We start from the raw sequence: 15,366 nt of genomic DNA on the forward strand, positions 1-15,366 counted from the left end.
ACGGAGCCATATTTCCTCTGAGAATTCTGGAGTAGCTTTGAGCCGGGGCTGTTCATTTCTCAAGTAATCACGCTGGTGTGATGGAGAGAGAAAATGGCAGCTGTTCGGAGCTCAGGCCTTCAATTTTCTTCAGAGTCCAGTCACTCAAGTGTGTAATTACACGGGGGGTGCTGCCGAGGCGTTGGGCCCTGTCAGAGAACTGGTTTGAGGCTTTGCTTTCTGCTTTTGCCAGTCAGGACAGGCAGAAGCCAATGGGACTCTGACTTGCTGCTGTTCTTTTTTCCCCACCTTGTCATCCTGATTACTTCTTACCTGCATGGATAGTGCCCAAACTTTCTTTCCAACAGGCTGAGCTCTTTGGAGAAAAGAGCTGTTGTTAGTGTTTGGGTTTGGATGAATAGGGTGGATGGGGAGGAGAGAGGGAAGGGGAGGAGGAAGAGGAGGAAGAAAAGGTTGAAGATGTGAACCAGAAAGATGGATTTGGCCTTTATTTTGGCATTTCACATTTTTCTTAAAAACAAAACAAAACAAAACACCTCAGTAAACAAAGTAGGATTTGTAGGCTTTCATATAATTGAATTTCTTTTGAAATATCAGCTGCATTTACCTTATCCTAGAGATTTGGAAATCAAGAAGTTAATTGATATGCTTGAGCTGAGGACCAGCTAGCCATGTCCTATGCAGCAGGAATGAGAGCTCGAGAGGTGCTCCCTACTGATCTGATATTACTGAATACCAGATGTGGGTTTCCTCTTTCCTTCTGTTAATGGTTAGGTTTCACCGCCATTACCCCACCCCACATTTGCATTAATGTTGGTGGCTAGTAAAAGCCATTTTACTGGTTTGAATCACTCTTTCCGTAGGTCTGATGGTCTTTTACAGATATCACCTAGCATTTGAATTCTCCAGCTTCTGTGTTCTTTCCCACTTCCCCTTTCTTTGCTTACCTTGGCTTCCTGATTGATGGTTATGTGCCTGGCATTTCAGTCTTTGCTTTCTAGAAGTAGGATTGTTGATGATGTGCTTTGCTGAGCTAGATGATGATTTCTGGGGCTTTTGAACTTAGAAGGAGGGATCAAGACAATCAGGCTTCTATGAATCAGTGTTAAAAGATGTGGGCTGCTCCAAGGAAGCCCTCATCCCCTCCACATATCAGCCTAACTTGCCTCATAGTAACTTGCCGTATGGACTCTTGAGAAAATTTGTTCTAATCTTTCACCCTATCTGGAAAGCAGAATATTAAATAAAACGTGAAAGTCCTATCAGGTTTCTTCCATTTGGAGGAACATGGTATCTCGATTGAAACCAAAGTCTGGAAGACCAAATTTACTTTTTGAAAGTTCTTTTTATTTCTTAAATTTAATTTCATAGGGAAAAACTAGAACATTGTATATGTTTACTTAGAGATACTTAGGAGATTCCTTTCTTCTTCTTCTTTCTTTCTTCTTTCTTCTTTCTTCTTTCTTCTTCTTCTTCTTCAAGAGAAAGAGCATGAGCGGGGCTTGATGTCACAACCCTGAGATCATGACCTGAGCTGAAAATCAAAAGTTGGACGCTTAACCAACTGAACCACTCAGGCTCCCTTATTTAAGGAATTGTTTAGCCAAATTAAGCAGTTTGGCACCAATAAAAATTATCAACATCCTTGTAACTATCTAGATCACAGGTTAATGTATCTAGTAGAGCTACCTTTGTGCTGAGTAGTCTTCCCGCCACTTACATGTTATTTCTGGTATCATCCACATGAACATGATATAAAGCATATTCCTTAGGAATAATGTCATGCCCGTGAGCCTCTGATTTGGTTTAGATGGGGAGCCTTTCCTTCTTCCACTTAACATGACTACAAATAATTTTGTCCAATGTATAAATAAAGGAGTCATCTTTCTCAGTGAACCCAACTTTACTGAATAAGGGTGATATTAATAATGTCTTACTAACCTGTCCCATGACATCCTTGGAATATCAAAAAGTCCAGCTGTGACTGCAAGAAGCTACCAGTCCATTGCTGATTTGGGGATTAGTGTCTCATCCAGCTGAACAGTAGTTAATGTCTTGAGAGCATTACACATTAGTCACATTCTGTTTTGAATTGCCTTCAAATCTTAGGATGCCAAGATCAAGTTGGATTATACTGGGCTCATCTGCATAACTTTGGCTATGGTTTTGACACTTAAACATGTTTGTTATACTTCTGCAAATCTGAAATATTCCCTGCAGTTAGCCACCATCCAGGTTAAGAATAAATATCATAAATAAGTGTGTGATAGCAACCTTAACCATTACTGAATAATTATGTTTACTTTGGCCTACAAATTTATGCAGGTAACCTGTAATCCCAGATTCAGCAGGTAGGCTCATTAAAAGAACCTCTTTATATTAAGGAAACACATCTGACATAGTCACCATTTAATGTCATTGTTACAAAATGTTGACCAGAATTAGATGGTAATGTTGGACTTCCCAAAGGAAGCCTGTCTGTAGGCTAGAGGGCCATAAACTCCCTTCTGGATGTTTGTATCTTCACATAGTTGGTTCTGATGAATAGAATGGTCATTTGTCCTTGGTGGTTTATTTTGGTTTATTTTAGGACCTGAACATTGCTCAGGTCAAGGACAAGAGAAGGTTGAGAAGGTTATTGCCAATCTTTTCTTTTCTATTGCCAATCTTTTTCTTTTTTTTTTTTTAAGATTTTATTTATTTGTTCATGAGAGACACACACACACACACACACAGAGAGGCAGAGACACAGGCAGAGGGAGAAGCCGGCTTCTCACAGGGAGCCTGACATGGGACAATCCGAGATCTCCAGGATCACACTCCGGGCTGAAGGTGGCGCTAAACTGCTGAGCCACCTGGGCTGCCCGCCAGTCTTTTTCTAAGTTCTTATAATGATGATGGAGAAAATAATATTTGAATGAAAAATCCAAATCAGGATAGACTAATGGAGGTAGTGGTTTATTGATAACTGTATTTGATGCTTCACATCCCAGAAAGCTCTGGTTTCTGTACTTTATCACAAGGAGCCCGGGAAGACTGTCAGTTGTTGATTGTGAGCGAATAATTACTTCCCAGTTATTTTTTTTTTTAAATCTTCATAGTTCACTTTTCTTTCAGATACTGTTTCTTTTTCCCTACCCCTCTTTTTCCTTTTCTCTTATAGTGGAAAGACAAAACAAAAAAAAAAAAAGTAGTTTTTTTTTTAAGTGGTTTTGTGTGTTATTAGAATGTCATCTATAGTTAGGCAAGAGAATAGCTTTATTTTTATGTATGTATTTTAGTTTAATATCAAAAGGTAAACCTGGATTTCCTTTCAAGGGAGAACATTCCTTAACAAGGCTGTTTTGTCTGATACAAGTAGGTAGCCAGTGTTTTTGTTTTGTTGTGTTGGCTTTTGTTGTTAGATCTTGAGACTTGGGTCTGGCTGTTTGTAGAGTAGCTGAATTTTATTATTTAGGACACCGTTAGGTTTTTAAATCTTTCAGAGGATCAGTCTGATGAATGGAGTAAGTACCTCAGAAAGGAATATTTTTCTCTATTAGGAGCATTGGGAAAAGAGGGATTTGGTAGGAAAAACTTGTCTGGGTTTCCCTATCCACTGTTAATTGTCTGTTCTTCTGTCTTCCAGTGGTTTTGTCTATGGTAATTTTATATAGTCCTTTGAAATTCTCTTTTGCTCCTTATTAGCTCTCCATAAAAGATGCAACTTAGTTGCATTTTCTCCCTCCTTTTTTTTTTTATGCCCTAGGAGAGGTGAAGAGGCCCTCTGGTCTATGACTCCATGCTCAATGAATCCTGGATATATAGTCAACCTATCAGCTGCTTCTCTCCTCCCCTCTCAGATAATTGAATTCCCTGCACTAAACAGGTGAATTTTCCCACTCAGATCAGAGAATTTCCTGTGTTCAACAGGTGAAAATAATACTTGCACTTCCTTAGCTATAAATCCCATTATGTGTTTTATGACTCTGGACATTTGGAGCAGACCTCTGATTGGTGAATTGGGAACCAGAAAGTATTTCCTGCTTTAAAATGTTTGAGAAGGGGCACCTGGGTGGCCCAGTCGGTTGAGCGTCCAACTCTTGGTTTTGGCTCAGTTTATGATCTCATCACTCATTGCTCATTGGGGAGTCTGCTTGAGATTCTCCCTTGCCTTCCCTCTTGCTTCTGCTATTGCTGGGCGTGTGTGAGAGCTTGTACACACACTCTCTCTCAAATAAATAAATCAAATATTTTAAAGAGAAGAAAAATGTTTGAGAAGCCTTCTTCTCAGCATGGTGGTGCAGAGTACTCCAAAACTCCAAAGTTTATTCTTTGATGTGGAAGGTAGTAGGGTTTGTAGAAAAGGTGTTTTGGGACATGCATGTCTACCCTAAAAGCTGAAAGCCTCAAGCTTCTATTTATACTGTTGGTGATAAGACTATAAAGAACATCCCTGAGATGAGGAAGGTAAGTATGGAATGGAGATCCTTTCTTTAGGAAAAAGGCTGATAATTAAGGTAGGAAGAAAATTAAAAGGCAACAACAACAGGAAGCCTTGGTGGATCTGGTCATCTTTTATATCCTATTGGTAGTAGAAGGAGAATAAAAATTTGCTACAATAAAATGGCAGTTATTTCAAACTGCAAGTAGAGGAAACTGCCTATGCCGTGTATATTTTATGTGGTATGGTATTAAGAACTTCTATAAATAACTGTAAATTTCAAAAAAGAACAGATATTTATAAAAACTACACCTGCAGTTTTTTCAGCTTAGATGAAAATTACATGGATAATGTATTAATTTAGGGACTAAACTAATATTCCACTGAGAAAACATTTTTCTCAAAATATGATATAGGTTTTTTTCTTAACAAATTGTAACTTTTAGGAGAGGAAGGACCCAATTGAATAAGCCCATGGGCTGGATAATAGGAGCTTGGTTTTTCTCTCTAATCCATTTTAGGATTCACCATGTTTAGTTATTGTGGAATGATTCCTGGTGCAGCAAGAGGATAAATGATTTCGGGTATAGAATTGTCAGCATATGAGATGGTGTGTTTGTTTAGTGTGTGTTTTTAAATGAATAATTTGTTCTTATGTTTCTGTTTTGTACCCTCCTGGGATGCTGAACATTTGGCATGTGGAATGAAAACCACCAGGAATGGTTCCTTTTGCCTTATTCTGCCTTCTTTCCAAAAGTGGGAGAGGGAACAGGAAAGCTTTTAGTCCTCATATTATTTAAAGCCTCTTAAAACTCTTAGGCCTAATCTGTGATTTTTTTACCCTGGCCCTTTTAATGGTCTCAGATGATTTCTTCTGCGTGTTAAAAGTGTAATGTTGATCTGTAAAGAAATTCACTAGGAATTTTGAATACGAATGACTGAGGGATTTGGGTTTCTCCTTAGCAGTGGTTTTCTCTGGGATTTTCTATACCGCGTTGTTTGGGATTAAAAAAAATAAGTTTGCATTCTCTCATTGTATCCAGCTATGTTTACTTTGGTAAACATATTTCAAAATTTTAGCTGCAGTTCTTTTTAATGTGGATGTGTATATGTTTTTTCACCCTAACAATTAGGATCAGTTGTGCGGTAGGGACCCTACTCTCACTGATGAGCTGCTGAATATTCTCACAGAGCTAACTCAACTCAGTAAAACCACCAATGCCAAAGTAGCACTTCGAGCACGCCAGGTAAGGACATGTGTTGGTTGTCTTGAGGCGAGAAATGGTTTTTATAGATTCGGTGGTCTTAGAAACAGTGAACTTCTACTTGATTGCCTTACAAAAAGATCGTGCAATTTTCTATGTATGTCTTCTCATTGCCCTCAGAACAGATGTTTTCATGTGATGTGTGTTTTTTTTTTAAGATTTTATTTATTTATTCATGAGAGAGAGAGAGAGAGAGAGAGAGGCAGAGACACAGGCAGAGGGAGAAGCAGGCTCCATGCAGGGAGCCCAATGTGGGACTCGATCCAGGGACCCCAGGATCACATCCTGGACTGAAGGCAGGCACCGCTGAGCCACCCAGGGAGCTCCTCATGTGGTGTGTTTTTTAAAGAGAAAGGAAAACATTAATGTTGAGTATCTTTAAAATAATAGAAGTCTTTTCCTCCCTTAAAATTCTGTTACCATTCCCTACAATTCCAAATAGCCTTGTGATAGTAAACTAGAGTCATACGGAGGAAAGGAAGCTAAGGGATGGCAATAAACTCAATATTTTTCACTTCCCAAAGGGAACCTTAGAAGTAGGTGTAAACTTAAGTGTGCAGGAAAAAAATCAAGTGGGGAAAGCAGAAAGATAATGCAGTGAATCCGAGGTGCTAGCAATCAGAACATCCCTAGAGAAGTCCGGTTAGTTTCACCCTGTAGTCTTCATTTCCATTCCAAAAGGTTTCAGCAGGGAAGCCAAGAAGTGGTGCTCCCTTTGTGTTTCAGTGCATGGGCATTGACAAGGAAGCAGCATTTGAAGCTGTTCAGTGACCTTCTGCTTTCTCCACAATTGTATCCATGTCACTGAACTACTCAAAATTATTGAACCTCTCAGTGACCTGCTGAGACTATTCAGGTCCCACCGTGTCCCTGTGTGTTTGTGACATGGCTCCTCACGTGCATTGGCGTTATATTCCGACACCTTCTCCATGATAGCAAATACCTGGGGCTGTCAGAGCAGCTTTTCCTGGTCCTTTCTACTTCAGAGTTGCGCAAAAGCCTTGGCTCTATTGCCTCCACCTTCCCCACAGCTGCTGCCTGCCAGACTTGATTCCCAATTAACAGCTAGTCATGCAGTCCCCAGGACCAGCAGCTTTGCAATGGTAAATCACATGCACCGAGGGAACTTGATTGAAGCTGTTTTCTCTCCTCCCCCCCCCCCCATGGGAAATTGCCCACAACGCAAATCATGGTGAGAGTCAACCGAGATGCAGTATTTGGTGGCATTGGCTTTATGTTACAGGACCTAGAAGTTGTTTTACTTGGTCTCTGTTTTATCTTTGATGCCTGCACTTACAGATTTATATTTATTGCTTTTGTATCAGAGCTGCCTAATAGGAGGCTAGAATAATCACTCCCTCAGGAACTTATGCCTCTTATTTTGCTCTCACTCTAGGTTCTTATTGCCTCCCATTTGCCATCATATGAGCTTCGCCATAACCAAGTAGAGTCTATCTTCCTTTCAGCTATTGACATGTATGGACATCAGTTTTGCATTGAGAACCTGCAGGTATACATATAGTTCTTTTCTACCACTCTGCTCTCTTGTCTCCTTTATTCCCAAGCATGATTTAATCAATCTATTTTAATTTTCTCTGTAGTGAAGTTTCATGCCTTGATTTTATAAAATGATTTATACTTATAATATTTTTCTCATAAAAATGCTGTTAGAATTGTGGTTGAGCTTAAAAATTGAATAGGCCTGCCTTGATAGAAGTGTCCTGTTGAAATCTTTACCTCTTGTGCTTTTTGTCTAGAAAGAATTCTAGGCTAGAATTAAGTGGTTGCACTGGTTGAATAGAATCAGATGTGTAAATAGGTAGTTGTTAGTCTTCTAGAGACGAAACTACTAAAGTCACTTAAGTTTCATTTTATTATGATATTTAGTATTAAGCTTTATACAGAGCCAATTTTATAGAATATTGGCTACTTTTACTATTAATTGGAAAGACATTGTTATTACTGTTTTGACAACGTCATTTTTTTTCAGGAATGACATTCTGTTTTTCCACTTGTAAATGAGAGTAATATTGTTCTGTCTAGCCAAGGGAATCTCTAGGCTTTCTGTCATATTTCCTTGTGGGGAACCTAGAGAAGGGGAAAAGATGTTTTTGTTTATTTGGTTCATAGTTGAAATAGAGGATTTCAACTGGCGTCTAAATCTGTGGTTTTACCATAGTGGAGGATTGAGACAATATTTGAGAGGTTGAGTATAGATGTATGTCAGGAAGGATATTAATTATGGTCATTAGCACTTAATATTAGCATATAATACATTGTTACTGCATTACTTTTAAGAACTTACATATATTAATTCTTCCTAGTGCTCATAACAGACCCATGAAGCTAGGTATGAATATCTTCCTCATTTTGAAGTTAAGGAAGTTGGGCACAAAGAAGGTTAAGTTCATATAGGTCATTTGTAGACAGAATTCTTGGGTTATTTTAAGAGCTTCATAATGCTGCATATTATCCACTGAAATGGTTCTATTTTGGATATAATGGTTTAAGCTTGTCTCTATACCTTTCAGAAACTCATCTTGTCTGAAACATCTATTTTTGATGTCCTACCAAACTTCTTCTATCACAGCAACCAGGTAGTGAGGATGGCAGCTCTGGAGGTAAGTTTCCATAGTTACATGATGTGACCTTTTTTCTTGTTTTCTAGCTGATTTCTTCTGTCCATTTGCTTATTGTATCAGACCTTTTTCTTTGGCCTTAAGTCCTTTTCTTTGGTGCTTTAGAGTCTTCCTCTGAAACAAACACTTGCTTTACTCAAGTGTTTCAGCTGAACTAATCACCACTTCTGGGCTCCAATCACAGGAAAATAGCTGCCAGCATTTTTCAATAGTCTCTACTTTCCAGGTATTTGAATACTCTCATTTCATAATAAATTAGGATTCCTATAAAATAATAAGTGAAAAAATATATGGCTGACCAGAACATGTACCATTTTGTGACTTGGGCCAAATAAAATGGATTTTAGTTATATTCTGAATTTTCAAGCAGCTCTTATGAAATATTTTGTCATGAGAAAGAAAGTAATAACATTTAATGAACTGTGCTTTAGGTGCATTACTCTTTTTCTCATTTAACCCTACCATTACTTGATGAAGTGAAAAGAAAGTGAGACTCAGTTTGTGGCTTATCCACATTTACGTAGATAATAAGCAGAAGAGTTTGCATTTGAACCCAAGTCAATCTGACTCAAAGACTTTTCTGTTTCCACCACAGCACTCTACCTCATTAAGCACAAAAATTGCAGGCCCTGAATACTGCTGTAAAATTGCTGACTAGATGTTTTTTGAAGATGGAGAAAAGGGAAAGAAATGTTTTTAGATGATTTTGTGTAACACGCCATCACTACAATCTGTTGCAAGCTCCTTTGGCTTACTTTTTATTTGTATTCTGTGGATAGAGTGTAATGTATCCTACTCAGTAAATACCAAATTTTAAAAATAGTCTAAGTGTCTTAGAGTGCTTTCATGTCATTTAATGAGAAATCTCCTTGTATACCTCACATGATGGTAGAATCCCGTGTAGCATTTTATGTGCATGGCAAATTGGCTGTGAAGTGCACAAGGCCAAACTGATGGTTTTTGCTGAGATGGAGCCTGTTGCTGTTTCTTTTAACTCCTGAGTCAATCTAGTTTGTGTGAGATGTCAAATTATGCCTTACTGCTCTTGCCTAGGTTTGGGGGATATAAATCTAAAATAATTTGGGAAAACAAAGGTACAGGATAATAAAATAGTTGAGCTGTACAACAATTATTTCTGTTGTCTGCCTTCACTCCTCAGGTGGCTCACAATCAGTACCTCTCATTTTCCTCACTGCTTGCTTTTATCTGCTGTTGAAATTATTGTGCACAATGAGTTAATAGTTGCTTTTATCCTTGCTTTTACTAATGATCAAACATTCTTCTGAGTATGGGTTAGTGTGAAAGGTTTATGGCCCAGCCAGAGGCAGGATAGTTTTATTTCCGTTTATAGTCATGGGCCTTATTTTAAGATTGCAACTTTATTAATTAAAGCAACTTATTATTTATGTTCAGAATCTCCTTCCATATTGCATACCTCTTCTCAGCACTCTTTCCTGGGCTAAGCATGTCTTTGTTTTTGTTTTTGAAGTGTATTTACTGAGGATTACTTTTTAACCAGGTTTATGTTCGAAGGGCTTATATTGCCTATGAACTTAACAGCGTACAACATCGCCAGCTTAAGGACAACACCTGTGTGGTGGAATTCCAATTCATGCTACCCACATCTCATCCAAATAGGTGAGTTTGAGCTGGGGCATGCATCTGAGTTGGCTAGGGATGTATCAGGAGAGCTAAGCGGTGTAATGTATGACAGTTCCATGCATTTTTGGTTTTGGCTAGAAACATAGAGCAGAAAATGAACAAATTTAAATCATGAGAGTAGAGCCTTTTGGTACCCGCTTTTTTTTTTTTAGTCTTTGACCTGGAGAAATGAAGTATAGTCTAATTAAGATAAAAATTTGAGGGGCGTCTAGGTGACTCAGTTGAGCAGATGCCTTTGGCTCAGGTCATGATCCTGGGGTCCTGGGATCGAGTCCTGGGTCTGGGTCTCTGCTCAGTGGAGAACCTACTTCTCCCTCTCCCTCTGTCTGCCTCTCTGCCTACTTGTGCGCTCCGTCACTCTCTTTCCCTGTCAAATAAAAAACAAAATCTTAAAAAAAATTTTTTGAAGATTACTCCAGCATTTTCATGTTTGCTTATATTATGTCATTGAGGAAACATAGTTCTTTTCTTTAAGTGAGAATTTACTGGCATTTTATTTGCCGAGACTTTGCCAGAAAATCGCTTTTTTAGCCAGTGTAAGTCAAACAGTTGGAACACGAAAATATCTTGGTGGGGGTGGGGTACCTGGCTAGCTTGTTCAGTTAAGCATCTGACTCTTGATTTTGGGGTTGTGAGTTCAAGCCCCACATTGGAGCGTACCTAAAAAAGAAGAGAACTTGGATGGAATGCTTTTCTATATATTTGCTATAGATTAAGTTGAAACTTAAATCGGTTTTAAAAAAAATCACACCTCAGAAGCAAACTGAAATTCACCTAAACTATATAATTAAGCCATGCTAATACCATTATTTTTCCCATCCCAGGCCCTTTAAGAAATAAAACATATATACAGCAGTTTGTTTTAGTATTGCTTTGGTTTTAAGATGAAAATACTTTATCTTGAATACTGATTTATTTTTTAAAGTATTCTGAGGCAGTGAAAACAGGAATCCCACACACATATATTCCTCACCTCCTGTATTTTCATTCTTTTTAGTAATACCATAGGAAATATAAATACCATAGCCAATCTTAAGCTGCCCCCCACCTCCATTTCTTCTTTATGGCCTTTGGTTCTTCACTTCGTATTACAAAGTACTGTGTCTTTGGGGATCCTTAGTTATAGACAACAGAAATGGTTTTGTTCTGAATTGCTACTTCACCCAAAGCAATAGAAATCTTTCCTAGAGACAAAGAAGTCTGTGCTGAGACTTTTGGCCACTGGATGCCACTGTTGATCCAGCAGAGGTCAGCAGATGAGCAGAGGCATCTTCAGAAGAAGTACTTCTCTTCTTTGTCTCAGAAGATCCTTTCACATCTCTACCTCAAAAATACCTTATGGCTGGCAGAGAAAAGCATATATCCTTGATTTAGCAAGCATCCCTCGGTACATTTTTGCCTCCACGGATTTCAGAATCTCATTTTCAAGAAACGAATGGTTGTCCTTCAGCGAGCGGCGAAGTACTCACGGCACACATGGGCTCAGCACTCGGTCTTCTTTCTTTTCCTGCATTCCTTGAATAATTGTAGAGAACTACATGCTATACTTAATGCTCTTTGTGATTCTCAGGACATTCTCCTTTTATTCCTGCTTTCTACTACCTCTTCCCTGTGGGCAGTGATTTGTAGTCAGGCTGCAGAGCTGCTTCTGATTTCCTTCCCTCTTCATCGTTCCCCTTGTCTTTCTGAATTGCTTTCCCTGTCCTACTTTTTTATTTGAGGATACATATCCAGTTTGGTGAAGGAAAGCTGACTGAAAAATGAGAGAAACAGTTCTTAACTGTTTGTTGAGAAATCTTATTCTCCTTTCCATCTCAAGGATGTGAATCTTGGTTATTCCTGATACAGCTTCGAAATTTGGCTACTTGTCCCTCCCAACATCTGAGGTATACACATCCCTAGGGATAAAGACAAGATTTGAACAGAACTATGATCCTATTTTCTCTCTCCGGTCTTCCGTGGTTGTGTGTATATAAAATATAAACTGCTAGATTATTGTTAGTAATGGTAGCAGTAGACTAGTAGTAGAGATGCAAGGATGAGATAAGGACAAGTAAAGAAGGAAAGGTAAAACAGCCTTTGTGAAAACCAGAAAAATGTTAAAGTTGCTTTAATGCCTTTTTAGATCTAAAGTCTTTTTGTTAGTTTAGGAATGTAAACTGTGTTATCAGATTTAATCACCAAATGAAATATTCCATTATAGAGTATAAGTTTTTTGCTAAATTATGGATTTGCTACTTCAATTTAGTTTTATAAAATTTTATATTTTCTTACAAATGTTCTTGTTACAATTTGAAGTTATGACCTTATTCTGACACCAACTGGTATACTGTGATTCAATTCTGACAGTAACCACTTTGAGTTATATAACACAAATTAAGGGCTCAGTTCTTTAAAAACCTGTCCAGATTTCAGGTAGGCCCACAAGTGGGGTTCCCAGGTCACCACTTCTGACCAACTGGCTAAAAATTTGGGGGTTCCTATGACCTCATCCAATTTAGTAATTCACTAGAACAACTTACAAAAATCAGAAAACACTATACGTATGAACACAGTTTATTATAAAGGACACATATCAGAACTAGCCAAATGAAGAGACACACGGAGTAAAGTCTGGGTAGGTCCAGAACACAGAGCTTTCCTGTTCTTTTCTTTGAAATCAGGTACTCCTTCTTGTAGCTATCAGTATGTTCACCAGCTACAAAGTTCTATTTAGCTTCAGTGTCCAGAGTTTTTATCACGGTTTCATTATAGTGGGACGATCGAATCACAAATTATATTCAACTCAATCTCTGATCCCTCTCCCCTCCCCAGAGGTCCAGCGGCTCAGAGCTACCAACCCTCTAATCACATGGTTGGTCTTCTTAGAGAGCAGCCCTTGTCCTTAGTTATCTCATCTCTTAGCATAAACTTGGGGCTCATGAATAATGAAGATACTTCTGTTTCTTTTGAGAAATTGTAGGGACTTAGAATCTCTCTCCAAGGAACCAGGGACAAAGGCCTGTCAAATTCTTAACAGTAGGTCTATTTACCTTATAAAAGAATTCTAAGGTCTCTAAATTTTATAGATTTTATTTATTTTTATTTTAGAGAAAGAGTGCGCACAAGCTGGGGGGAGGGGCAGAGTGATAGAGGATCTCAAGCAAGACCCCACGTTCAGTGTAGAGCCCGATGTGGGACTTGATCCCACAACCCTGAGATCATGACCTCAGCCGAAACCAAAAGTCGGATGCTCAACCAATTGAGCCACTTAGGCACCCGAGGGTCTCTTAATTTTAACTAGTTTTGAGGCAAGTTCCAACTTTTTCCTACCTCTAGTAGTAGTATTCTTTCCTATTACTGTTTTGAAGAAGTAGGCAATGAGCATATTGGTTTTTATTCTACAGAAGTAAGTCACAGGAGATGATCTGTCTATTCCATTCCCAATCTCACAAGGCTCAAGGACACAATTATGTCCACTAACCTCTAGATTAATGATTTTCAGAATTATTTAGGAAATATTTTTAATCTACCGAATACCAGGATTCTGATTTATTTTTTTTTTAAATTTTTTTTTTTTTTTTTAATTTATGATAGTCACAGAGAGAGAGAGGCAGAGACACAGGCAGAGGGAGAAGCAGGCTCCATGCACTGGGAGCCTGACGTGGGATTCGAACCCAGGTCTCCAGGATCGCACCCTGGGCCAAAGGCAGGCGCCAAACCGCTGCACCACCCAGGGATCCCGATTCTGATTTATTTTGAATCAAACTCCAGAGGATCACTTTTTGAAAATTCTGATGAGCACCTGAATGATAAAGATCACTACTGCTAGACCAGAGCTGTCCAATAGAAATACAACACATGCCACATATGTTAAATTCTAGTTTTTGTTGGCCACGTTTAAAAGGGTAATAAGAAACAGATAAAATTATGTTTAACACCATTTTCTTTAACCCATCATATCCAAAATATCATTTCAATATGTAATAAAATAAATTATTAATGATATTTTTTCATTCTTCATACTCAGTCTTTGAAATTTAGAGTGTATTTTTACTTATAATATGTCTCAATACACATTAGTCATATTTCAAGCACTTCCCAGCCACACAGACATTTCAACTCTAGACCAAAAATTAATTAGGACAATCACATTGAGCCCTCTTTATTTTATGTTAATGGTAGTGCCCCTGGGATGGATTTAATTTTTTTTTTAAATTATTTATTTATGATAGTCATACAGAGGGAGAGAGAGAGAGACAGAGACACAGGCAGAGGGAGAAAGAAGCAGGCCCCATGCACCGGGAGCCCGATGTGGGACTCGATCCCAGGTCTCCAGGATCGTGCCCTGGGCCAAATGCAGGCGCCAAACCACTGCGCCACCCTGGGATGGATTTAAAAAAACAAAACAAAACAAAAAACCTCTTATGTTTCTTAGTAGCTACAGGAATTCTCCACACCTGAAACTATAGGTATTCTACTACCAAATTTAATCTTTAAAAATTACTCAGAACAGAGGGCAAGCATATGAATATACATATTTTACTTATCAATGTAAAACAAACTTTTACAGTATTTTTCCCAGTTGGGGTTAACAAACCAAAAATACTTGGGGGAGAAAACAGATACATTCTTAAACCAATTTTTGCATTTTCTTTCCTGTTGCTTGGTTTTCACATTCCTAGCTAGGCATTTGTTTGAAGTAGACTAACTTTGTCCAGCAATCCTTAGAAGTGAGTATCTTTCTAAGTGTTACCAAAGCAAGACTACAGTCTCTTGTTGTGTATGGAATCACCTGGTGGAATTCCATTCCTCCAGTTTATTTTTGACTAGTAATTTAGCTCTTGTGGGTTGGGACGAACATGGCTCTCTGCAAACTGACGACAGCAGAGTATTTTTTCTGAAAAATGCCTTAGATACGTGTCCCATTGGGATGTGTTTTGATTTTTAGAGAAGTAAGCAAAACACAAGCCAGTTCCATTGTAAATAAGTAGAGAGCAGCCTCTAAGAAGGGAGAAGACACCATTTTGGGGGGCACACTTGGGCAGTTAACGTGTGGCCAACATGTTTGATGCCTTTTTATTTTTGTTTAAATTTATCATGGGATTTTGTATTGCTTGACATATTTGAAAATATGACGTATTTTCCGTCATACTTATCATGGAGGGGTGCCTGGGTAGTTCAGTCGGTTTGCTGACTGCCTTTGGCTCAGGTCATGATTCCGGGCTCCTGGGATTGAGCCCTACATCTGGCTTCCTGTTCAGCGGAGAATCTGCTCCTCCCTCTCCTGCTCCTCTGACTTGTGGTCTCTCTTGCTCATTGTCTCTCAAAAAAATAAATACTTTAAAAAAAAATTGTTAAAAAAATTGTTAAAAAAAACTTATTGTGGAAAGAACAC

At 38.5% G+C, this 15,366-nt stretch overlaps 1 protein-coding gene across 7 annotated transcripts in view; it reads left to right on the top strand.

The window, feature by feature from the left end:
• ACACA (acetyl-CoA carboxylase alpha) overlaps positions 1-15,366 on the top strand; it is a 294,471-nt gene that overhangs the window by 150,035 nt on the left and 129,070 nt on the right. For all 7 annotated transcript variants that reach the window (XM_041723740.1, XM_041723744.1, XM_041723742.1 and 4 more), the window contains 4 exons: positions 5,557-5,670; positions 7,085-7,198; positions 8,220-8,309; positions 9,847-9,965. In XM_041723740.1, coding sequence (XP_041579674.1) covers positions 5,557-5,670; positions 7,085-7,198; positions 8,220-8,309; positions 9,847-9,965 — 437 coding nt within the window. The remainder of the gene's footprint in view (positions 1-5,556; positions 5,671-7,084; positions 7,199-8,219; positions 8,310-9,846; positions 9,966-15,366) is intronic.

Source organism: Vulpes lagopus, chromosome 12, assembly GCF_018345385.1.
Source record: "Vulpes lagopus strain Blue_001 chromosome 12, ASM1834538v1, whole genome shotgun sequence".
NCBI lineage: Eukaryota > Metazoa > Chordata > Mammalia > Carnivora > Canidae > Vulpes > Vulpes lagopus.